The sequence below is a fragment of the Chiloscyllium punctatum genome, chromosome 41 (assembly GCF_047496795.1).
Source record: "Chiloscyllium punctatum isolate Juve2018m chromosome 41, sChiPun1.3, whole genome shotgun sequence".
Taxonomy (NCBI): Eukaryota; Metazoa; Chordata; class Chondrichthyes; order Orectolobiformes; family Hemiscylliidae; genus Chiloscyllium; species Chiloscyllium punctatum.
This window is the reverse complement of record NC_092779.1, coordinates 17,920,898-17,947,156: the sequence shown is the minus strand read 5'-3', so window position 1 is coordinate 17,947,156 and position 26,259 is coordinate 17,920,898. Positions and strand designations below refer to the sequence as shown.

Sequence of the window (26,259 nt, the reverse complement as noted above, 5' to 3'; positions counted from 1 at the left end):
GGAACAGGAGAGTGATGGGCAGATGCAGACTCCTCAATACTGTGGGTAACGGATCGAGAAGTTGCGGTGGAAAGTCTCTTCAATGGTGGAGGTTGGGGAACAGGGAGTTGAAGATGTGATTCCCCGTCTCCTCGAGATGAAGGACCTGGACCGTGATTGGACTGGAAGTGGACATGGACAATAATTGGGGGAGGAGATTCTGGGTCTCCACAGCAATCAGAAAAGGTGACAGTGTCCCAAGGAGAGTAGGAGGTTCTCCTAAGTTAAGGGGGGCGGGAGGGGCAGTGATGTGGGAGGTCTCATTTGTGTGTGGGGGGGGGGTAAGGGAAAAATGATGGGGACGTACGCCTCATTGGTGGGAAGGGGTCATGATGGGGGAAGGGGTCAGTGATGAGGTTAAGGGCACAGTGATGGGGAGGTCTTCTCATTAGTGGATGGGGGGGGAGGGGTCAGTGATGGGGGCTCTCCTCAGTGATGGGGAGAAAGGCGAAAGTGATGGGCATCCTCTCAGTAGCAGGGTAAGGGGTCAGTGATGGGGGAATGGGTCAGTGATTGGGATGTCTCCTCAGTGAGGGGAGTAAGGGGACAGCGATAGGGAGGTCTCCTCATTGGCGGACGGGGTGAAGATGTCAGTAATGGGGGGTAAGGGAACAGTAAAAACAATGACTGCAGATGCTGAAAATCAAATACTGGATTAGTGGTGCTGGAAGAGCACAGTGATGGGGCATCTTCTAAGTGACAGTATAAGGGGACAGTGATGAGGGGGGTCTCCTCAGTGACAGGGTCACCCCATTAAGGGGTTAAGGGGACAGTGATAGGGAGGTATCCTCAGTGACAAGATACGGGATCAGGGATTGGGACTCTCAGTGATGGGAGGAAGGGGCCAGTGATCAGGGAATCTCCACAGTGACTCTCGGTGGGGGGGCCTCTCCTTAGTGACAGTAATGGGAGGGATCTCTTCAATGACAGTGTGTGGTCTACAGAAACAGTAATGGGGACATCTCAGTGACAGTTTAGTGGAGTACAGGAGCTGTGATGGGGAGGTCCCCTCAGTGAAGGGAGAAGGGGACAGTGCTGGGGGGTTTTCCTCATTTGCGTGGGGGGTGTAAAGGAACAGCGATGGGGTGGTGGGGTTTCAGTAACAGGGAGGGAACAGGACAGTGATGATGGGGTCTCCTCAGTGATGGGGGGGGGGAAGGGGATAGTGATGAGGGGGTTTCCTCAGTGACATTGTGGGTGGGTATATGGGAAGAGAATGGGACACCTCCTCAGTGACAGTGAAGGGAGTCTACAGGAATAGGGATGGGAGGGTCTCTTCAGTAATGGGGGGGGGTCTTCTCAGTGAGAGTGTGGGGAGGGTTGAAGGGGACAATGATGGGAGGGTCTCCTCAGTGAGAGTGGGTGGGGGGTTGGGGACAGTATTGGGGGTCTCAGTGAGTGTGGGGGAGGGGGTTGAAGGGGACAGTGATGGTCTCAGTGAGTGTGGGGGAGCGGGTTGAAGGGGACAGTGATGGTCTCAGTGAGTGTGAGGGAGCGGGTTGAAGGGGACAATGATGGGAGGGTCTCCTCAGTGAGAGTGGGTGGGGGGTTGGGGACAGTATTGGGGGTCTCAGTGAGTGTGGGGGAGGGGGTTGAAGGGGACAGTGATGGGGGGGTCTCCTCAGTGAGAGTGTCGGGGGGGTTGAGAGGGACAGTGATGGGAGGGTCTCCTCAGTGAGAGTGGGTGGGGGGGTTGGGGACAGTATTGGGGGTCTCAGTGAGTGTGGGGGAGGGGGTTGAAGGGGACAGTGATGGGGGGGTCTCCTCAGTGAGAGTGTCGGGGGGGTTGAGAGGGACAGTGATGGGAGGGTCTCCTCAGTGAGAGTGGGTGGGGGGGTTGGGGACAGTATTGGGGGTCTCAGTGAGTGTGGGGGAGGGGGTTGAAGGGGACAGTGATGGTCTCAGTGAGTGTGGGGGAGCGGGTTGAAGGGGACAGTGATGGTCTCAGTGAGTGTGGGGGAGCGGGTTGAAGGGGACAGTGATGGGAGGGTCTCCTCAGTGAGAGTGGGTGGGGGGTTGGGGACAGTATTGGGGGTCTCAGTGAGTGTGGGGGAGGGGGTTGAAGGGGACAGTGATGGGGGGGTCTCCTCAGTGAGAGTGTCGGGGGGGTTGAGAGGGACAGTGATGGGTCTCCTCAGTGAGAGTGTGGGGGGAGGTGAGGGGACAGTGATGGGGGGGGGGTCTCCTCAGTGACAGTACGGGGTGGGGAGTTGAAAGTGATAGTGATGGGGGGGGGGGGGTGTCATTTGGTCTCCTCAGTGATTGGGGCAGTGATCAAGGTTGATGGGGGGGGGGGGGGGAGGAGGTGTGCGGAATCTTCTCAATTGGGGGGGTGTGTGACAAGGACAGTGACTGATTCTCCACAGCGACCAGTAAAGCAGACAGTGACCGGGGAAGGGGGGGGGGGCTGGGCGATAGGGAAAGTGATGTGGGCACCAACCAAGGTTCAAAGATAGACCCTGTGTGGTGGGGGAGGGGAGGGGAGGGGAGGGGAGGGGGGGAGGGGTGGGGTGGGGAGGGGAGGGGAGGGGAGGGGAGGGGAGGGGAGGGGGGAATGTGAGGGGGGTGGGGGTCTCCTCAGCGGGAGAGGTGTGAGGGAGGGGGAGCTGTCCTGGTCTCCTCGACGCCCCGTGTCTGCGCGTTTCTCCCTCACACTCCGCCGCCGCAACCAAACTTAGTGTTGGCGGGGGCCGCCCCTTCCGGCGGAGCGGGCGGGGCCAATGAACAAACATTGTACCCTGATTGGTCATCAGGGCCGCCAGTCAGATCGGCCCCGCCCGTTACCCCCCGCACAGTGACAGTTTCCGGTTCCGGTGGCCAGGCTTGGTTGCACCGTGTCCGGCATGTGTGAAGCGGTAGGGCCCGTGCTTCGATCGCCATAGACACCGCGGCGGCTCCTGCTCCACCTTCAGCACCACCACTAACCCCCTGCGCTCATCATGGCCGAGAGGGACGACAAGAGCCTCGACGATTTCTTCGCCAAGAGGGACAAGAAAAAGAAGAAGGACAAAACCAAAGTGACCAAAGGGGCGGCGGCGGCGGTAGGGCCCGGGGGCCCGGCCAAGGCCGCGGTGTCGCCTGACGCCCCGGCCCCCGCCCCGTCCCCCTCTCCGGACACGCCCGCGCCCGCGGTTCCCCTCACGCCGGTGACAGCCCACGCCGAAGCGGCGCCGGCGACGGCCCCCGCCGCCTCCAAGAAAGGCCGGAAGGAGAAGGAGAGGGCGGCGAAGAGCGAGGGTCAGGATCCGCAGCAAGAGAGGGTGAGGCTGAGGGGAGATGGAGGTGGGGGGGGGGTGGGGGACCGCGAAGGCCGCGCTGACTCAGAGCAAAGGCACGGCGGGGAGTACTACAAGGGGAGGCCAAGGGGGGTTTTTCGGAGGTGGCCAAAGGCAGGAATGATCCAGAGCTCCTGGACCGAGGAGGAACATTGAATGGGAGGTCGGCCTGGTCATGTAACGGGTGGACCGGGGGGGGGGCTCAGGACGGCGAGGAAAGGGTCGGGGGGAGCCACCGCCCCCCACCCAGCCACCCTTCCGCCCAGTGGTAGATGAGGGTGAAAGGCAAAATTAGAGGAGATTTTGGAAGTGAAGGGAGTAGAAGTGTTATGGGAATAGCCACTTGCCCTGGGCCAGGGCTAACAAGTGCAACGGCCTGTATTCTGGAAAGGCTTGCGGGGTTGGGGGAGGGTTGCAAAGCAGTCCTTCTGAGTCGGCAGTCTAACGTAGACGCGACTGAACAAGGGTGACCAATTTTCTTCCCCGAAGGACGTTTGTGAATCAGATGGGACTTGATTGGACATCTCTGGTCAGCATTGCTGAGGAGCATTCTGAATTCCAGATTTGTCATTTGAATTCAAATTTCACCAGTTTCGTGGTGGTATTTGAACTGCTCGTTGGATGCTGCCTGAACTGCTGTGCTCTTCCAGCACCACTAATCTAGTACGTCCACAGGATGTTAGCCAGGCCCTCTAGGTTAGTGGCATTACAACTGCTCCCGTTTTATTCCTGAATTGGAATTGCTTAAGGGCACTTTCTTTCGAGGTTGAAAAGGAAATAAGAGGCCCTCTTGTATTTGGCATTGGAAGTTGGGGTATAATTCAGGAAATCTTTCTAGTCTGTTTGAGTTGAAAGCAGGCATGTGGGGTAATGAAGTGGGCCTTATGCTTATTTTTGTCTTGTCCTGTACTCCCAGATTCCATCATCCCAGATTCCATCATCCCAGATTCCATCATCCCAGATTCCATCATCCCAGATTCCATCATCCCAGATTCACCTGCAGTACTGAGGTGCTAAATTTGATCCTTGTAATGTTCCTTTAAAATCTCTTCGACCAAACCTTTGGTCACTTACTGTGTTTGGCTGATTAAAGGTCTTATGAATCAGTCTTTGACTGCATTAAAGATGCTATGTAAAAGCAGTGTTCTATGAAATAATTGGTCACATTCAGCCACTGAGCTGTACCAGTTAAGTTTTCAAGTCTGTGCTTTTAAGCAAATATTTGCATATTCAATTTTCTACTTTTTAAAAAATGGTCAGAACAATGCTGAATAGAGGGTGCAGAAACATTGTTTCTCCTCATTTTGTACCATGGGTTCTGACTAGAATTGGTTATTTTTAAATGACTAATTTTGTATGTCTTCAATGTGTTGAATTTGCTCAAATTGGTCTTGCTTCAAATGGGCTACCTTCATCATACATGCAACTGTTTAGTTGCAGAAAGCCATCCATTCCTAACCCACTGGGCCATCAAAAGCAGGGGATTTGTTTTACAACCACAATCTGTCGCAAAGTGTCCTGCCATACCTCTTGGTCACTAAGCAAGCTGGGGACTGCTGGTTAGGTGTAGAAAGGTGTGCCTGGAGCAGCACCAGGCATCAATCCAAAGAATATGTACGTGGTACGCCTAGTTTGTAGGAGGAAGTAGTTCCCCGTCTCATGAATCAGAGTAAAACGCTCTTCTGCCCAAGTGATTGGTTCGTATTGTTGAACTCTTACAAACAGACTTGCATTTTAATAGCAACTTGTGACAATGAGCTAACCAAAACTAGAATAAAACAAAATGCAGGACCTGGTAAAATCAGTGGAATTTATTAGAATGTCAGTCTCACTGAAAGTTAGTGGGCTCAACAGTGTAAGTGTTGAATGGATCTTTTCCCCCAACTGGAGTGCCCAGACTCTGGGCACAATCTCTGGATAAGAGCAGAATGGTTTATGACTGATTTGGAATATCTTCATTCAAGATTCTAATTCTTCGGATGTTTCTGGCCAAAGGGCCATGGAAGCTCAGTTATAACTTTATTTAAAACTGAAGGGCATTCTTGAACTTGAAGATAAAAGGGTTTGGAAATCAGATGGGGAAAGTGGAATTGAGGTCAAAGATCAGCCAAGACACTGACTTTAAGATCTGATGGCTGATCTAGGTAAACTGTTGCAACAGAGCAATACAAAGATGGTAAAGATCGGGGTTTGGGGAAACAAAATGGAGGGTTGAATTAAGGCAGGAATGAGGCAAAGTAGGGATGGCAGAAAAATAAAACATTAGAATAAAAACCAAATTTGGAAATACTCTAGTTTGGAAGCATCTTTGGAGAAAGAAACCATGATGTTTCAGATCAAGACCTTTTTTCAGAATGTGCCTTCAGCTGCAATGCCAGTAGTAGCAGGATTAATGACAGCTGCTATCTGGAGAGAAAAAAGGAACAGTTGTTATCTGAAATTGCTGAACTCTGCTTTAGTTGGGAGACTGAGATGTCTGTAAAATTAAGTTACTGTTCCTTGACCTTTCGTTGAATTTCATTAGAAACTGTAGGGAGAGACATACAAGAGGAGAAAGTGAGGACTGCAGATGCTGGAGATCAGAGCTTAAAAATGTGTTTCTGGAAAAGCGCAGCAGATCAGGCAGCATCAAAGGAACAGGAGAATTGACGTCTCGGGCGTAAGCTGAAGAAGGCCTTATGCCCGAAACGTCGATTCTCCTGTTCCTTTGATGCTGCCTGACCTGCTGCGCTTTTCCAGAGACATACAAGAACGTGCTTGAGATTTAAAATGACATTGAGTGTTTCAGGTCATGCTGTCGTAGTGTGCAGTAGAACACATAAAATGATGCCAATCTATTAAATTGAGATAAGGTTGCTCGCTTGGAAGAAGTGTTAGGGATTCCCTCTTCGGAAGGGATGGAGTAAGAAGGTAAGTGAATTCTTGTGAGAATAGGAGGAATTTCAGCTGCAGTTGAAAAATGAACCAATATAATCAAGGAGTAAATGCTGCTTTTAGAATGCTCTGAACAGGGAGAAATGTATATGGTATCAGGCTGGGTGTGGTTGAAATGTGAACAAAAATCCAGTAGATATAGATGCTGATTGCTCAAAAGGTGAAGATAGACCTGAAGTGTCTTTTGGAGGTAGGGATAGGGGTGAGAATAGATGAAGAGAGAGATCAACGTGGTTGAGAGTCCTGACTGCCACAGTGGAAGAAAACAGAGGATGTCATGGAAACAGGATGAAAAAAAGTCGGCGTAAGAAAAGATGCAAAGGAGAAACTGCAAGAATGAAATAAGTTCTGACATAGTGGAAAGAAGTGAAATCCAGGTGTGGATGTGGAATGATGCACTTAATGTAGTAAAGCCCAAGAGTTTTGAGAGTGACTTCAGTAGCATACTCAGGACTGATCTGCTGTGTTCAAGTTCCACCAGAACTGTTCAGCTTTAGAGCTTGGCACAACTTTGATCCAGATGTGAATGAGAGATGAGTAACTGTTCTCATCAAAACTGTTTGACTGAGAACAAAAATCTTCAGCAAAGTTAAAGAACAGCATCTAATGTCTGGAGGTGTACTATCATCATGTAGATTGAGTAGTCAGGCAGAAGAAGCCACAAAGAATTTGTTTTTCACACTGGATCCATACTGTATTCAGGACAATCAGCGATCAGGCGATTTTTGAATCTTGATGTGTAACAAAGCAGCTTTAAAATGTCAAAGATCCCCTCGGAAATAGTGACCATAACACATTAGAATTTGGACTTTAAGGGTAAACTTGCAGTCTGCTTTGAAATTACTTGCAAGAGTTTCTTGACATATATAAAAAGTAACGGTACAAAGTGAACATAGAGTCCTTGGTGAATGAGGTTGGGGGGCAAAATAATGAAGAACAGGAAGCAGGGGAGTTGAATAAATACTTTCCATCAGTCTTCACAGTAGAAGACACCACAATAGCATTCAAGAATTACTAAATATTCAAGGGGTAAATGGAGGAGAGGGAATAAATGTAATAATTATCAATAATGAAAAAAACTGCTAGGGAAACTAATATTAAAGCCCGGTCCCCTGGACCTAATGAGATGCATCTTAGGTATTAAAGGAAATAGCTGAAGGTAGTGGATGCACTGGTAGTAATCTTTGAGGAATCCTCAGATTCTTGAAGTGTCTCAGAGCATTGCAAAACTCAGTGTAACACATCTTTAAAAAGGAAAAGTGACAAAAACAGGTGAATATAGGCCACTTAGCTTAATATGTTATTGGGACAATGTCAGTCTGTTATAAAGAATTGAAAGCCGAGCATTCAGAAATACATGGTGTGATCAGGCATAATCAGCCTAATGAAGAGGACATTAAGCCTGTCAAATTTGCAAGATTTCTTATACGGGTTAGATAGTGGAAGCAATGGATGTAGTGTATTTGGATTTTCAGAAGGTGCCTGATATGTTACTGCATATTAAACTGTTTAATAAGATAAGAACCCATGGTGTGTCAGGTATTTATTAGCAAGAAGAATGCCTAACAATTGGGATAAGGTGGGTATTTCAGGATGGCAACTTGTGTGCTGGAGCCCCAATTGTGTACAGTATATATTAATGACTTGGGTGAGGGAAGTGGATGTACTATAGCCAAATTTACAGATGACAGAAAAATAGATTGGAAGGCAAATGGTGAAGATGACAGTCTGCTGAAGGGTATGAGCTGAAAATGTATTGCTGGAAAAGCGCAGCAGGTCAAGCAGCATCCAAGGAGCAGGAGAATCGACGTTTCAGGCATGAGCTCTTCTTCAGGAATGAGGAAAGTGTATCCAGCAGGCTAAGATAAAAGATAGGGTGGAGGGACTTGGAGAAGGGGTGTTGGAAATGCGATAAGTGGAAGGAGGGTGATAGGCTGGGGTGGGGGCGGAGAGGTCAGGAAGAAGATTGCAGGTTAGGAAGGCAGTGCTGAGTTCAAGGGATTTGACTGAAACAAGGTGGGGGGTGGGGAAATGAGGAAACTGGAGAAATCAGAGTTCATTCCTTGTGGTTGGAGGGTTCCTAGGCGGAAGATGAGGCGCTTTTCCTCCAACCATCGTGTTGCTGTGGTCTGGCGATGGAGGAGTCGAAGGACCTGCATGTCCTTTGTGAAGTGGGAGGGGGAGTTGAAGTGTTGAGCCACGGGTCTGAAATGTTCTGCAAGTAGGCAGCCTGTCTCCCCAATATAGAGGAGGCCACGTCTGTTGCAGCGGATGCAGTAAATGATGTGTGTGGAGGTGCAGATGAATTTGTGGTGGATATGGAAGGATCCCTTGGGGCCTTGGAGCGAAGTAAGGGGGGGAGGTGTGGGCACAAGTTTTGCATTTCTTGCGGTTGCAGGGGAAGGTGCCGGGAGTGGAGGTTGGGTTGGTGGGGGGTGTGGACCTGACGAAGGAGTCACAGAAGGAGTGGTCTTTTCGGAACGCTGATAGGGGACGGAAATATATCCCTGGTGGTGGGGTCCATTTGGAGGTGGCGGCAATGACGAAGGATGATCCAATTTATCTGGAGGTTGGTGGGGTGGTAGGTGAGGATTAGTGGGGTTCTGTCCTGGTGGCGATTGGAGGGACGGGGCTCAAGGGCGGAGGAGTGGGAAGTGGAGGAGATGCGGTGGAGAGCATCGTCAATCACGTCTGGGGGGAAATTGCCGCCTTTGAAGAAGGAGGCCATCTGTGTTGTACGGTATTGGAACTGGTCCTCCTGGGAGCAGATGCGGTGGAGACAAAGGAATTGGGAATATGGGATGGCGTTTTTACAGGGGGCCGGGTGGGAGGAGGTATAGTCTAAGTAGCTGTGGGAGTTGGTCGGTTTATAGTAAATGTCCGTGTTGATTCGGTCGCCTGAGATAGAAATGGAAAGGTCTAGGAAGGGGAGGGAGAGTCTTGAGACAGTCCAGGTGAATTTGAGGTTGGGGTGGAAGGTGTTAGTAAAGTGGATGAACTGTTCAACCTCCTCGTGGGATATGGGCAAGTTAAGCAAATGGGCAAAAAAAACTTATAATGAAAAATGTGAGGTTATGTATTTTGATCAGAAGAGTGGAGGGGCTGAATTATTTAAATGGAGAAAGAATTCAGAAAGCTATGGAACACGTGGATTTGGAAGTCCTCATCCATGAATCACAAAAGAGATAGCATTCAAGTTCAGTAGTTGGGATGGCAAATGGAATATTGGCTTTTATTTCAATGGGAATGGAGAATAAAAGTAGGAAAATGTTGCTAAAATTAATCAAGGTACTAGTGAGACTATAGGTGGCAAACTGTCCCATATGAGCTCCTTATCCAAGGAAAGGCATAAGGATATTGGTGACACTTAAAGGTTCACCAGGCTGATATCAGGTATTCAGGAGCTGAATTATGAATGGTTGAGTAGATTGCACCTGTACATGGAATATAGAAGAATAAGGGGACCTTTATTAACACGTGCAGGATTTGTAGGGACTTGACAGAGTGAATGCGAAAAGATTGTTAACTCTGAGACCAGAGGGCATAGTCTCAGAATAAGAGGTCACACAATTAAGATACAAATGTCTTCTGACCATAAGCAGGAACAGCTTGAGCCAGTTCTATTGTTCAATAGGATCATGGCTGATGTGATACTTGTCACCTCCACTGTCCTGCTGTTCCCCTTAACCTTTGATTCACCTACTGATCAAGAATCTGTCTGTCTCAGCCTTAAATACATACAATAATTCTGCCCATGCAGCACTCTATAGCAAGGAGTTCCAAAGACACTCAACCCTTTTAAAGAAGAAATTCCTCTTTATCTCAGTCTTAAATTGATGCCCCTTTATTCTGAGACTATGCATTCCAGTCCTAGACTCTCCCATGAGGGGAAGCACCCAGTCAGCACTGACCCTGTCCAGGGTCTGGGTGGGTTACTCTTCGGAGTGTCAGTGTGGACTTGTTGGGCTGAAGGGCCTGTTTCCACACTAAGTAATCTAATCCTACCTCAGGATAGTGAATGTGTAAAATTCTTCACTTCAGAGTGCTCTTGAGGCTAGGTCATTAAGTATATTCCAAGGCTGAGAGACTGATATTTAATAAAAAAAAATTGAGGGTTATGAGAAAAGGGCAAGAAAGAGGAGTTCAGAATTTGATCAACCATTGTCTCCTTAGCGGAGTCTGACTCTGACTAATAGCCTCCTCCTTAGCAGACAAAAAGGTGCTTGCACTTAATGGTCTTGTCACAGCCTTGGAATTATAATGGGTGTCCCTTAGGGTAGTGTGCACAAACAAAGCACCTTAAACTGTTTTCCCTTGTCATAGACCAGCATTTGGGGTGTTTGGCTTTGACTGCCACATTCTATGGTAGAATCAAAAACAACTGGGTTAGCAAAGGCAGGCGATATGTCAGGTATTGACCATTTCTATTGAGCAAATGTGTAAACATTCCAGCTTCAATATTTCACTTTAACTGAGCACATTCAATTCCAGTCGGGATTGGTGACAAGAACATGACAAATAGTATTCTACCAAGAGTGACTTAAAGCAACGGTGTTTGCCACTTAGTTGTATCCTGCATTATATCCAAATGCTCTGTGGAGCTCATAGCTAGTGAGTAAAATCTGCAAGTGATTATTAAGATGTATACATGTCACTGCAGCAGTGTTTTGCATTGATTCTTAAGGTCATCAGTGGGTGACACTGCAAACATACTCCATTGAACATGAGGAATAGGGCATAAGATCATGTAGCTTGTTGAACCTGCTCTGCCATTTAGTTTGCCAATCAATGATCTTGTGCTTCATTTTCAATTTCTTGCCTATTTCTCATATCTCTTTATTACATGAGATACCAAAAATCGGTCTCAAATATATTCAAGTATAGAACATCAGTAACCCTTTGGGGTAAAGAATTGACAATTCACACCCTTTGAAAAATATGCATCTCAGTGATCAGCTTCCTACCCTGTGACTGTGCCTGTATTCTAGATTCCTAAGGTGAAACAACATTTGTGTATCTTCAAGCATGTTCTTAATTTTTACTGTTTGAATGAGATCACCTCTCATTGTGTAAAATGCCACAATATAGATCCTATTTACTTAACCTATCATAACCTCTCATTCTAGTGAGCCCCTCTGCCTCCAGTGCAAGTATGTACTTTAATACAGGGTCCAAAATTACCCACATTACAAGTATGTCACCAAAGCCCCATGCAATTATTGCAATTTGTTCTCCAGTCCACTTGCAATAAAGGCCAACGAACCACTTGCCTTCCAAATTACTTGCTGTACTTGCATGGGGGAACATCAACATTTACAAGTTTCACACCTTTTTAAAATATGTTGTTTCCCTTATGACCAAAGTGAATAACTTGCACTCTATCAAGTTCTTCATCTGTCACTGTAATAATGAACTAATTTAGCCTTTATGCCTTACTTTGCAGTCTCGTTGTCCTCCCTGTAGTTTGCATTCCCACTAGCATTGTATTGTTAGCACATTTGGGTGCATTACTATCTCTTTGGCTCGGTCATTACTATAAATTGTATATAGCTGGGACCCTAGCACTTGCTCACGAGGCACAGCCTCGCAACTAAAATGCTCCATTTATCTTTGCACCTATCCTTTAACCAATCTCATTAGGCAGAACTCTCCCAGCACTTTGTCTTGAGTTTGCTGACAAAACCCTCTTGTTCTCCAATATCTCCAAATAAGTTTGGATCCTTGTTTTTCATCACCAGGCCCTTCCCGATCTACAAACCCCTCCAGCTGCAAATCCTTGGATGAATTGGTGTGCTTTCATTTGTGGCCTCATATGCATTCTGCTCTCCTTTTGCAATCAATTGTGAACATGCCTCCTGACTCTGGAATTTATAACAGCAAAATTATTGCAGGTGCTAGAAATCTGAAATAGAGCAAGCAATGCCAGAAACATTCTGGTAATCAACTTGAAGTTGTACCTTAGTTTTCCTCCATGGATGCTGCCTGACTTGCTGCGTATTTCCAGCATTTTCTGTTTTATTGTTTACGAATTGGTAACAGACTTGATTTGATTTTTCAGTCATGGCAGGTGGTCTTAATTGTATACTCATGGATATTAGCTGGGCATTGATTTAAGCAGTCTTTAAATATCCAATAAAACGAGTTGGATTAGGAGACATAGACTTGTAAGCTGCTAATCTAAATATAAATATGCAGTTCAAATCTAGTTCCAGTCACCTACCATCTTTTTGGATAGAACATATACCATATGAGTTTGCCTAAAGTCCTCGGAATCATACTGAATTTATGGAGGACATTCTGACCATCAAATCTGCACCATCCTATTTGGAATAGTTATCCGATTGGTTTCACACTGTGGTCCATTGCTCTCCGTTCATTTTTGAAGTATTTATATCTGATTCTTTCTGGGAGATGCATTCCAGATCATGTCATATGTTATATCAACTTGGCATCTTTATTAAAATTCAGTTTTATTGCTTTGCCAACTACCTTAAATCTGTCCCCTCTTGGTTATTTGCAAGTGAAGTAGTTTCTCCCTGGTCAAAAGTAAGTGAGGACTGCAGATGCTGGAGATCAGAGTTGGGAGTGTGGTGCTGGAAAAGCACAGCAGGTCAGGTGGTATCCTGGTCCTCGGAAGCTGCCTGACCTGTTGTGCTTTACCAGCACCACACACTCTGCTCTCCCTGGTAAAACCCCATCATTGTTAAAACTATTCAATCAATCCGTGACCATCTCTATGCTGAAATTAACAATCCTAGTTTTCTAGCCCCACTGCATAACTGCCCCCAGTCCCAGATATCATTCTGGTGAATCTCTACATTCGCTCCATATCTAGGTTGCTCTTTTTATGAAGTATGCCCAATATTGAATAGGATTTTACTAATTTGTCCTGGCATTCAAAAAATTTTGTTAACTTTTGCATTTCTCTCCTGCTGTTTAAGGTTGTACCATTTCATTCTTATTACTTTTGTATTTCTTAATCAAAGTGCTTCTCACATCTCTACGTTAAACTTGACCCTGCATTTATCTGCCCAAGTCCTCCTGGAATCTTTTACTGTCTTGATTGTTTACTGTATTTTACTATTCATTGTATATATGTGCTTTTGAGTCATATGCTCTTTACCAATGGCCTGGACTTGAGAATAAACATGCAAAAAGAGCCACGGACCCATAAGTGCATAGATCCAGCAGGAGACCTGAATCTAGACTTTGAGCCAAGCTTATTCTGACTGAGTAGCGGAGGCAAATTAGTTAGCTAACTGGGATTTAGATTCGAGAAAATTGAGCTTTGGTAGATAGACTTATGACTTTGTTCCCTCACTTTAAAGCAAAAGTAAAAACCGGAGAGCTTATGCTTGGTCATTCAAATTACTTTTGTTTTGTCAGCTATTTTAATCAAATTATTTGGTATAGCATTGGTCCAGATTTTACAATAAGTAGCGAAGTGAATGTATAGGTTGCTGATTTCAAAGAGAGCTGTCCGCAGAGATCTAGCAGCCTCTCTGGCCTAAATTTCAGTTTTTCTGATAGGAATTAATTTCAGACCATCTGTAGGCATCACTGATATCTGGCTGCAGTGGTTATCACAAAGCTGCCAATCACAATGAAGAATTCAAGTTGGGAAGTAACCAACATCTTATCTCTTTTTTTTTGTAATATCACAAAGTACATGGAGTTGAGAGAAACCTGGCAACATAAACCAAATTATTTTAAAAATACATGGAAACTTTAACATGGAAGAGTTCATTCACACTCCATAGATACACAATTCACTTTCTCAGACCAGAGAGGCTTTTTACATGTAACTGTGCCAATGAAAGTTTATTCAAGAGGGTGTCAAAAAAAATTAATGATTCCTAATTGAATTCCACCAGTAGGGGTGACAGCCGCAGACTTTGGAGGAATGCGGAAAACACTGATGGTTTTTGGATTTGTGTTTTACTGTGTATCTGGGCTGCATTCATTTCAGGTGTTTTACAGAAAATTCTGTGCTTATAAAGCTAGCTTGGTGTATTCAATTGCATACACTCATTAACTAACCTTGCTGTGTACTTTTTAGGAGGATGAAGAATGGAAGGAGTTTGAGCAAAAAGAAGTTGATTATAGTGGCTTGAGGATCCATGCCTTACAAATCAGGTGAGCGCATTAAAATTAACTTGTCAGTTGAGACCATTTTGCTAATATTTAACTAAACTGCATGAAGTATAACCATTAATCTGATTCCAATTTTTCTTAATTACTTAATGATAATTCAGAATTTTGATTCTTGAAAAATTGTCTAAGTTGTACATTGCAACTGAATCAGTAAGTCAACACAGAAAAAGACCTACAAATCACACCTGGATCTATGCAATTAATCCCATTCCCTTTTCTCATAGTCCTGTATTTAATTTGCTTTCAAAAGTAATTGTGGGGTGCTCTATCTAACGCCCTTTGAACATCAATGTATGCCATATCAATTGCATTAGTCAGCAGCTTCTACAATTACATCATCTTAGCCAAATGCAGCTACCTCAGTTGAGTCCGTACTGTTTTAGATGTACTGCCCATGTTTCCCTGAACCCCATTTAATTTTGTCCCAGGTTATTGTTTCTAAGAATTCCCCAGCATCAGCATAATATGGGCGGCACAGTGGTTAGCACTGCTGCCTCTCAGCACCAGAAACCCGGGTTCAATTCCCACCTCAGGCAACTGTCTGTGTGGAGTTTGCACACTCTCCCTGGTTTCCTCCAGGTGCTCCGGTTTCCTCCCACAGTCCAAATAAAAATGTGCAGGTCAGGTGAATTGGTCCACCAGGTGTCACCACTGGGTGACAGTGAGGGGGACTGGGAGGAAACAGCCAGTGCAGAGACCCCCTGCGGCCATTCCCCTCAAGAACAAGTATACTGTTTTGGAGACTTGTGGGAGGGGTGACTTACCAGGGGTAAGTAATGGGGCTCAGGCCTCTGGCACGGAGCCTGTCCCCATTGCTCAGAAGGGAAGGGTGGAGAAGAGCAGAGCAATAGTAATTGGGGACTCGATAGCGGGGCACAGATAGGCGGTTTTGTGGGGGCGAGAGAGATTCACGTTTGGTATGTTGCCTCCCAGGTGCAAGGGTACGTGATGTCTCTGATCGTGTTTTCCGGGTCCTTAAGGGGGAGGGGGAGCAGCCCGAAGTCGTGGTCCACATTGGCACAAACGACATAGGTAGGAAGAGGGCTGAGGATGTTAGGCAGGCTTTCAGGGAGCTAGGTTGGAAGCTCAGAGTTAGAACGAACAGAGTTTTTGTCTCTGGTTTGTTACCCGTGCCACGTGATAGAGAGTCGAGGAATAGGGAGAGAGAATAATTAAATGCATGGCTACAGGGATGGTGCAGGAGGGAGGGATTCCGGTATTTGGATAACTGGGGTTCTTTCTGGGGAAGGTGGGACCTCTATAAACAGGATGGTCTACACCTGAACCTGAGGGGCACCAGTATTCTTGGGGGGAGGTTTGCTAGTGCTCTTGGTTGGGGGGGGGGGGGGCGGGAGGGGGGGGGTTAAACTAACTCTGCAGGGGCATGGGAACCTAGACTGTAGCTTTAGGGTGCAGGACCTGGAGTGTAGGGAGGTTAGGAACATGGCATCAATCTCAAAGAAGGGTGCCTGTAAACAGGAAAGTGGCTTGAAGTGTGTATACTTCAATACAAGAAGTATAAGATATAAGGTAGCTGAACTTGCAGCGTGGGTTGGTACCTGGGACTTCAATGTTGTGGCTGTTACAGAGACATGGGTAGAGCAGGGACAGGATTGGCTGTTGCAGGTTCCAGGGTTTAAATGTTTTAGTAGGGTCAGAAGTGGGGGTAAAAGAGGGGGAGGTGTGGCATTGCTTGTCAAAGATAGTATTACAGCGGTGGAAAGGACGATAGATGAAGACTCGCCATCTGAGGTAGTTTGGTCTGAGGTTAGGAATAGGAAAGGTGAGGTCACCCTGTTAGGAGTCTTTTACAGGCCTCCTAATAGTCCTAGAAACATAGAAGAAAGGATTACGAGGATGATTCAGGAGAAGAGTGAAAGTAATAGGGTGGTTGCTATGGGGGACTTTAACTTTCCTGATATTGATTGGGAAAGCTATAGCTCAAGTTCGTTAGATGGGTTGGTGTTTATCCAAAGTGTGCAGGAGGGTTTCCTGACACAATATGTAGACAGGCCAACAAGAGGTGAGGCCATACTGGATTTGGTTCTGGGTAACACACCAGGCCAGGTGTTAGAATTGGAGGTAGGTGAGCACTTTGGGGACAGTGACCACAATTCGGTGACTTTTACTTTAGTGATGGAGAGGGATAAGTGTGCACTGCAGGGTAAGTGTTATAGCTGGGGGCAGGGAAATTATGATGTGGTGAGGCATGACTTAAGATGCGTGGCTTGGAAAAGTAGGCTTCAAGGGAAGGGCGCAGTCGATATGTGGAGCTTGTTCAAGGAGCAACTATTGAGTGTCCTTGATAAGTGTGTACCTGTCAGGCAGGGAGGAAAGGGTCGTGTGAGGGAGCCGTGGTTTAATAAGGAATTGGAATCCCTTGTTAAATGGGAGAGGGCGGCCTATGTAAAGATGAGGCGTGAAGGTTCAGTTGGGGCGATTGAGAGTTATAAGGTAGCCAGGAAGGACCTGAAGAGAGAGCTAAGAGCAGCAAGGAGGGGACATGAAAAGTCCTTAGTTGGTAGGATTAGGGAAAATCCTAAGGCTTTCTACAGGTATGTCAGGAATAAAAGAATGACTAGGGAAGGAATAGGTCCAGTCAAGGATAGTGGGAAGTTGTGTGTGGAGGCTGAAGAGATTGGGGAGACACTGAATGAATACTTTTCGTCTGTATTCACTCAGGAACAGGACATTGTTGCCGATGTGAATACTGAGTCACAATTAAGTAGAATGGATGGCTTTGAGGTATGTAGGGAAGAGGTGTTGGAAATTCTGGCAAGGGTGAAAATAGATAAGTCCCCTGGGCCTGATGGCATTTATCCTAGGATTCTCTGGGAAGCAAGGGAGGAGATTGCAGAGCCATTGGCCTTGATTTTTATGTCCCCGTTGTCTACAGGAATAGTGCCAGAAGACTGGAGGCTAGCAAATGTGGTTCCCTTGTTCAAGAAGGGGAGTAGGGATAACCCTAGTAACTATAGGCCGGTGAGTCTCACTTCTGTTGTGGGCAAAGTCTTAGAGAGAATTGTAAGGGATAGGATTTATGAACATCTGGATAGGAATAATGTGATCAAGGATAGTCAGCATGGTTTTGTGAAAGGCAGGTCGTGCCTCACAAACCTTATTGAATTCTTTGAGAAGATGACTAAGGAGGTGGATGAGGGGAAAGCGGTAGATGTGTATATGGATTTTAGTAAGGCGTTTGATAAGGTTTCCCATGGTAGGCTACTGCAAAAAATATGGAGGTATGGCATTGAGGGTGAGTTGGAGGTTTGGATTAGGAATTGGCTGGCTGGCTGGAAGAAGACAGAGGGTAGTAGTTGATGGTAAAGGTTCATCTTGGAGTGCTGTTACTAGCGGTGTTCCGCAAGGATCTGTTTTGGGACATTGCTGTTTGTCATTTTTATAAATGACCTGGAGGAGGGGTTAGAAGGTTGGGTGAGCAAGTTTGCAGATGATACAAAAGTCGGAGGAGTTGTTGACAGTGAGGAAGGATGTGGCGGGGGGATATAGATAAGCTGCAGAGCTGGGCAGAAAGGTGGCAAATAGAGTTCAATGTAGGTAAGTGTGAGGTGATTCACTTTGGCAAGAGTAACAAAAAGATGGGGTACTGGGCTAATGGTCGGATACTTGGTAGTGTGGATGAGCAGAGGGATCTTGGTGTCCATGTACACAGATCTTTGAAAGTTGCCACCCAGGTAAATAGTGCGGTGAAGAAGGCATATGGCGTACTGGCTTTTATTGGTAGAGGAATTGAGTTCCGGAGTCCTGAGGTCATGCTGCAGTTGTATAAGACTCTGGTGCGGCCGCATCTGGAGTATTGTGTGCAGTTTTGGTCGCCATACTATAGGAAGGATGTGGAGGCACTGGAACTGGTACAGAGGAGGTTTACCAGGATGTTGCCTGGTGTGGTAGGAAGATCGTATGAGGAAAGGCTGAGGTACTTGGGGCTGTTTTCATTGGAGAAAAGAAGGTTTAGGGGTGACTTGATAGAGGTGTACAAGATGATTAGGGGTTTAGATAGGGTTGACCGTGAGAACCTTTTTCCACGTATGGAGTCAGCTATTACAAGGGGGCATAGCTTTAAATTAAGGGGTGGTAGGTATAGGACAGATGTTAGGGTTAGGTTCTTTACTCAGCGAGTCGTGAGTTCATGGAATGCCCTGCCAGTAGCAGTGGTGGGCATTTAAGCGGGCATTGGATAGGCATATGGAGGATAGTGGGCTAGGGTTGGCGCAACATCGAGGGCCAAAGGGCCTGTACTGCGCTGTATTCTTCTATGTTCTATGTTCTAATTGGCTAAATTGCCTGTAGTGTTAGGTGAAGGGGTAAATGTAGGGGAATGGTTCTGGGTGGCTTGCTCTTCGGAGGGTTGGTGTGGACTTGTTGGGCGGAAGGGCTTGTATCCACACTGTAAGTAATCTAATGTATAAAGTGGAGTTGAGGTAACCATCAGTATTCTTAAATTGTTGGAATGGACCCCAAAGGGCTGAATGTCCCTCTGTTTCTTATGGAAAGCTAAGATCTTCAAAAAAAAAACAAATTACAGATGTGACTTGACAATACTAATGTTTAGGATTGCTGCATATTGTCCTCAAGTATTACCTTGGTGTTGGTTAAAGATTGAGCTTTGGCTAAGACCTCAAACTCATGTCTGTTTTATAGAGCTGACACGAGACTGGATTGTTTTGGTCCCAGAATGCTGCGGACTTTGTTGACTTTAGAAACAGCTGAACAGATTGGGCTTGTGGTTATGCTTCTTTCTTGGTCTACATGGCCACCAGTGACTGGAGTTTGCACTATAAAATCATAACATTTTGTTCTTCATCCATTGCCATTGGCAACCTGGTACCAGAACTCATCACAGCAGACTGTATCCTACCTTGTAACATACATCCACTTCCCTGAACTCCCTAGCTCTTATTCACCCAAGTGTGAAATGCTGAGAGTCCGAGACTCTCGGATGCTGTCAATTTTGAGCTGCCATGTCTTGGTTTGAATGTGATGGTGGTGTTTTTGGGTGCAGGTGTGATTGAGATTGATACTGCAGGACAGTTCGTTTGGGCTTTGCCACAGTGGCCAGTTCTGGAAATTGAGCTGCAGTTTCTACTCGTGTCATCTGCCTTAGTGCAGCAATAAGAAACGTGCAGGCATGTGTTAGTCCTGTGCTTTTTGCTTATCTGGATGTGATTTTTGGAAGCAAGTACAGGATTGAACTGTGCAATACAGTGCTGAATACTGCTCCCCCTGCTGGTAGAGTTCATTTTTTGCACAAAGGATGAGAAATCTGACTAATCCTAATTTGCCCCTTCATGTACTACTAAGCAGGCTTGGTAGGTTGGCTGATTTTCAATCTGTTTTGGAATTTAGTGGAACAGAAGAATTGTGAAGGGGTGAGAAGAGAGTTTAAAGTTTTTTGCTCGGCTAAAACTTGGGATTATCAGTTGTCATTAACTCTGTTCCTGTTCACATGCTCAAAAACGTTTGTTTTGATGACAAGTCAAGCCACTTAGTCATAGAGTCAGAGATATACAGCATGGAAGCACCCTTTGGTCCAACTCGTCCATGCCAATCAGATATCCTAGACCTATTTGCCAGCACTAGGCCCATAGGTGCCTTTTATATCTTTCTCCCCTCACCCGAAACAAACCTATGCCTTCTACTTTTGGACTTTTTCTCTCTTCTTCTCTCTTCTCTCCCCCCCCCCCCCCCCCCCCCCCCCAACCATCATGGAAACGACCTTGTCTGTTTACCCTATCCATACTTGTATGCTTTTATAAACCTCTATAAGGTCACCCCTCAGCGCCCGTTCCACGGAAAATAGCCCTAGTCTGTTGAACCTCTCCCTATAGCTTAAGCTCTCCATCCCTGATAATATCCTTGTAAATCTTTTCTGAGCCTGTTTCGCAACATCCTTCCTATAGCAGGGAGACCAGAATTGCATACAATTGAATTCCAAAATTGCCCTCACCGATATTTTGTACAGCCGCAACATGACCTCCCAACTCCAATACTCAATGCACTGACCAATAAAGGCAAGCATACCAAATGCTGCCTTCACTGTCCTATCTACCTGTGATTCCACTTTCAAAATACTATGGATCTGGGCCCCAAGGTCTTTGTTCAGCAACACTTCCCAGGACCTTACCATTAAGTGCATGGGTCCTGCCTTGATTTACCTTTTCAAAAAGCAGTACCTCACATTTACCTAGACTAAACTCTCCCTGCCTTGGATGATAGGGTGGTGTAAGTTGGCACTAAATCACTTGACCTGAGATAACTATTGTAACATTAAAGCATTCTTGTCAGTTTGATTCCTGCTTCTATCCATGTGAAGTGAGTTTAGAGCTGCTTGAGCTTTCTGAACAGAGTATTGAATTAATGTAACTCTTGCTGTGACTAACTTGACAGTGATGAAAGAGAGGAAGAAGATGATGAGAAGAAAGATGATCAAGGTGAGGATGGTGAGAATGTCTTGTACAGAGATGGAGATGAGCTAGCCGGGCCCTGGAACAAGATGACACAAGTTCCAGCACCTGCTGTTGTGGGTAAGTGTCAAGATTGCTTTGATCATGGAGAATATATTAAAAAATAGCACTCACTTGTATTACTTGAGGCAGCAATGTAACATTCTCCTAAAGAAGTTGCAAGTGGTGGGGAAAATACCCATTTTAGCAGTGAGGTTCTGGAGATGACAAAAATAAATGGTTGCTGAGGAGGAAACTAGTAAGCATGAGTGAGAGCCAGACTTGGAAATCAAAACTATATGCTATTAACTCTGCTTCATCACTGGTAAAAATAGACATTTTTTTAAAAAAGGTACTTTTAATAAAATATTTAAATTACCCAGTGTGGGCTCAAAACCATGACACTGGGATGAAGATTCTAATTATCTGTTGAGATAACGAAGTTGTGGAGGAACTTCCTATCACTTATACACTTAAATCTAAAGTTAGAACATGGAATGGGTATGGTTGCAGTATTAAACAGGCCTGGGAGCAAAGCAGCATGCAGACATCACTTTGGTGGGAAAATCAACATGTGCAAGCCAACTGAGTGTTCCTGGCAACTTTCCAGCAGTTGGTGTTTTAGGTTTGAAAGACTGTTGTGCTCTTTGCTGCTATCAGACAGTGAATAATTGCCAAAGCATTGTGAACTGTTCAGTGAAGCTGTTTGTGATTATGCTGATCCAGACATGATTAGTTCAAAGGTTAGTGTGCAGCCACTGTTGGGCTCATTAAACCTGTGACTGTGTATGGGTGCAGCTTCCAGAACAGCAGAATTTGCTCAAAGCATAAATACTGTTCCCGTTAGTTTAAAGAATTGAATCTGGAACTTCCAAGCTTTTGAGCATTAAGGAAAGTTTCTGGGCATGGGAAGGAAGGATGTAAAATTGCTATTGAAGTACTCTTGTGGGGAATGTAATCAGTCTGCCTATGTTGTTACAGATATCCTCTCCCTTTGCCCCTTATTTTCTCCCTGTTATAGCCGTGTTGATCATTATTGAACAGGAAAGAAAAATAATTTCATGGCGTGCATTATTCCAGTCTGATCAGTTAACTGGTTCTTTCAGACCCGATCATTTTCACTTCTGGATATAATGTCTGACCCTTTCTAAGTAAGCCACCATGACTAAACCCCTCAGTTTAGCCATTTTCGAACCCTGCATGGATGCACGTTAGATCATTATTTTGGTTGTCTAGAACTGTTGTAGAATGTTAATCTGCAATCTGTCTAACATAAGTGTGATTCCAGTTGCAGAAGTCCCAGAATCGAAGCCATCTGGTGTGTATCGACCTCCTGCAGCCAGATCGGGTAATGTGCGAAGAACACAATCACAGGGACCACCAGAGATTTTCAATGATGCTCAGTTTCCATCCCTACAAGCTTCTGCAAAGCATATAGAAACGAGAAAGTAAGCCTTGGATGCATTCACTTTACCGATTTGCTGCTTGTTTGATTTTCTTGGACACTTGAAACTTCTGGTGGAAGAGAAGTTCGATTGCCTTTCTATGAAAAACACTGAACATTTTCAGTTTATTAAGGTTCTTCATTTTCAGATTCTTTAACCTCTGGTTCATGGACTTTCCATTCGGCCATTTGTGAACCTTGCAGGAATTCGTGCTATGAACTTCAAGTGCATTAAAACGGTGTCTGCTGTGCTTTTTCTCAGCTATTTCCATTGCACCAATCATCTGTGAAACATTTGTATGACTTCAATTATTTTTGAATTTTTCACGCTAGTAAGGCTACATTTTTTGTAGATTTCAGCAATGTTCCTATATATTTGAGCAAACTTAATTTTGATTTCAGTTTGTTCTTTAGCACTTAATCACGTCAGTGATTGCATACACTACCTGGTACAGAACAATCCGTGAGTTATTTGTTGTGAAGAGAGGTGGTGTTGGGACAGCTAGTGAGATGGAGGTTGAAGTTACCTCTGTACCCTAGAACAGTTGGGGTACGGGCAGGGGAAAGGTGGGGAGTATGCTCTTGAATGCTGTCCAGGACATTAGAAAGTCTACAGATTGAGCAAAACGTTGAAGTCCATGCAGTAAAAGAGCTTTCTGCCACTAGGGAACAATTCCACTTCTGGATAACTACTAGAGGGCTGCATCCATTGCCCAAATAGGTTGCTATGAATCATTGAGATGGGGAGAAGGAAGAAGTGAAAATGAAGAACCGCATATTTTCTTGTGCAGTAAATCCAATTAAAATCATTGTATATGTCAGATATTTGCAGTTTATCTAAATATTTATATTTTTGAGTTGATCTGTCTTGCCTTCATTTATACATCGTTTTTGTTCAATCTCCACATACAAATTGGCTGCCATAATTAGATTGTTGTACTACTTGATAAAATTAGATGAATTTATAACTAGAGCATATTAACTGTACAGCTGCTGTACCCGAGATTCAAAGGTTGGGCATGTAGGAGGTAAAATGCCAAATGCTGTTGGAAATAGTTTGCAGTGGATAGACCTGACTGACACTCCCACAATTCATCATGTTACCTTGCTGGGCTTTTTTTATATAAAAGATATCTGGTTGCAGCTTGAGTGAGAGGGCTTGCAGAAACAGTCGCATTTTTAAAGCGGTTTTGAGCATGATTGGCTGAATGGTGCACTTACTCATCGCCTCTGCCAGGATCATAAAGGATTTAATCCTATATCTAAATCATTTTGGATGTAATCCAGAACTCTGACTCTAAAGAAATGAAGCACCTGGAGGACTTGTGTATGCTTTTGAAAGGGTCAGAGGCTAACTGAAACTTCACCTGCAGGAGGTAAATGATCATGGTCCTCCTTTGTAACTTGATTAAAATGTCTAATATTTTAGACACTTTGTTAAATCTTATTCATTCAAATATGTCAATGTAAGTGCATGTGCTTGATAATATGGAGCTGTAATCCCTGTAGATGAGGCAGAGAAATCTCCTCTTGGACCCAGGCTAGGATCTGCAATGTATTGCTTCCAGGCAAGTCTGGAGCTATGTAAATGGGAGGTAAGGCCCCCTTCAGCTGCAGCTGAATCCATGACTCTGTGGCATAGGACTGAGTGCTGTGTGGGTCCTCAGATAACAGCAAATAGCTCTTGTGGGTATTTTATGCAAAATTGTGTCCATTGCACCTGTTTTTGCTGTGGTTTCAGATGCAATGTTATCTACCAGTGATCTGTCAGGAAGTAGCCTAAAATGTTTAATAATCTTGAAATGAGGATGAGCCAAGTCTGCAAGTGCTAGGTATCTCCTCATCCTTCAAGCTATTTGGAGTCCAATTTGCAACATTGACGGTGTGAGGACTCCATTGCAAAAGCCAGGAGCACAATTTAAAGCAGCCCTTCACATGTGAAACAGGGTAGTTCGGGAAACTCCGTCATGGGAGAACTCCATGTTAGTGTCAGCAGTGAATGCCTTGGGATTGGCTGCTCGTACTGGGCCATCCTTTGGGCTCATTAATGAGCTAACTGATATCCCATTATCCTGAGTCCACCATCAACTTGAGAAACCTGACACTGACGTAGTTATGGCTACTGAAAAAGCCATGAACCTCCCCACCCTTGCACTGCAGGGGGCAGTGATGTTTCTGAAAAAGTCAAAGGTTAGCTGAAGTTTCACCTACAGCAAGTAAATTATCCTATTCCTCCAGTACTCCCTGCAAGCCCCATCCTCTCCCTGCTAACTAGTGGCTAATGGTCTTGTCATGAAGCTGCCTCCTTGGGGATGTATAGTGCCACCAGCAGTTGCTATTTCCACTGGTGCTGATGGCATGAGAAATGTGTCAGCTTCTGGAAAGCCAGCAGCTCTGTGAAAAGGACTTCCACTGCCTGGGAAGATACAGCAGCCATTTAAGTTGTGCATGATCCATGTGCTTGCCACGTGGAATTGTGTTCCCTGCTGGTTCTCTGATCAGTGGGTGGCCTACTAGAACTCCAGTCAATGTGTGAACCAACTTGAATTTCATGTGGTGTGTAAGAACATGTCTGATAATTGGCTACTTCACTTTTTTTTTAAACAAAGCCTTGGTGTTTGTGCACACTGGAATTTCTGCATTGTCGTGTGGGTGTACATAACAGAGTATTAAAAGGTGGAGTTTTTGCTTGAAACCCCAGTTAATCTTTATTTTGGGGTTATGACAGTGCAGTTGATTAAAGATGCTGCTCACAACTTTTCAGAACTTTCCAGAAGGCTCCAGTGAACTTTCTTCCTGCTCCAAATAAAGATTGTGTACCAAGGAGAGAAGTCTGTTATGAGTGATCAAGTTGTTTGTCACCTTACTGCAGACTGTTCATGGGATCCAACTGATTGTTGTCACATTGACTTTCTTTTGAATAGCCAAACAAGATATGGTTCTGGGAGCTGGTGGTTTTGTGCTGTTTGTTCTTGACCTGACTAATCTCTGCCGGTTGAGAGCCTTCAAACCAAATGGTTTTCAATGTTCCTGCGATCCTCCATTTGACAATATAGCCAGCTTACTGCCATCAGTTGCTTCATTTTATTAGCATTATACATTAGGAAAAATCAGATCATCTTGAGGATGTAAATCTTATGTTCTGTATTTGCTCTCAGCTCACATTAATGTGGATCATCTGTTAAATAGACGTGGCTGGAATCTGATACTTTCTAGAATTGTGAAATGTCGTCATGATCTTGCGTAACGAATGTTTAGATTTTGCAAGATTTGTCATGATTCAGTGCAAGGTTAGAGTCTGTCTGATGCTTCTATTTTAAATTATTTAGTGACAAGATCTGAAGATTGTCTGATGTGGATTTACATTTGTCTCCATTGTGATGTTTAGATTTATCTGCTGGTTGTGGAGAGCTGAGGGGTCATCTAGTCCATCCAATTGTTTGGAAACAAAATATTATGCAACCACTGAAATGAGATGTGGTCAGTCAGCAGAATACATTATGGTGTGTAATTCTGATTGAGCTCCTGCCATTATGAATGCTATCTTTACTGCATGGAATAATTAGGAATTTCAAGCCTTCAATCTGACTTGTAGAGCTATAGGACTTGCAGCTTCTGTCAATGTCATTAAAACAGAAAAGCTAATTTGTTTGTGGAGGTTGAATGAAAGGAGAAAAACTAGATACCTGCTACAGGGTAAGGTCTTTGCTCCCTGAATATAGTTCAGCCTCCATATACAAACCTGCGATTTCCTGCTCCCAGAGAATTTGCAACTTCCTTTTTGTGCATTTACTTTCTTTGTTGCTTCCCAATAAACCTAACGACTGACAGAACATGGCCCCTTTCTTTATTTGGGTGTAGGAGCACCATATTACCTGGTCAGTGACCTGATAAATTTTTAAAAGGAACTCGCAGCCTTTTTGTATGTGGAGGTTAAACTATATCCAAA

General features: G+C 45.0%; 1 protein-coding gene across 2 annotated transcripts in view; it reads left to right on the top strand.

Annotated features, from left to right (window-relative positions):
- Positions 1-2,838: 2,838 nt before the first annotated feature.
- The window catches only part of cdv3 (carnitine deficiency-associated gene expressed in ventricle 3), a 35,815-nt gene continuing 12,394 nt past the window's right edge, over positions 2,839-26,259 (top strand). Inside the window, exons 1-4 of one of the 2 annotated variants that reach the window (XM_072560478.1) lie at positions 2,839-3,299; positions 14,308-14,384; positions 20,811-20,947; positions 22,155-22,314. In XM_072560478.1, the coding sequence (XP_072416579.1) occupies positions 2,979-3,299; positions 14,308-14,384; positions 20,811-20,947; positions 22,155-22,314 (695 nt within the window). In that variant the 5' untranslated portion in view covers positions 2,839-2,978. The remainder of the gene's footprint in view (positions 3,300-14,307; positions 14,385-20,810; positions 20,948-22,154; positions 22,315-26,259) is intronic. The other variant, XM_072560477.1, reaches the window with a different exon arrangement.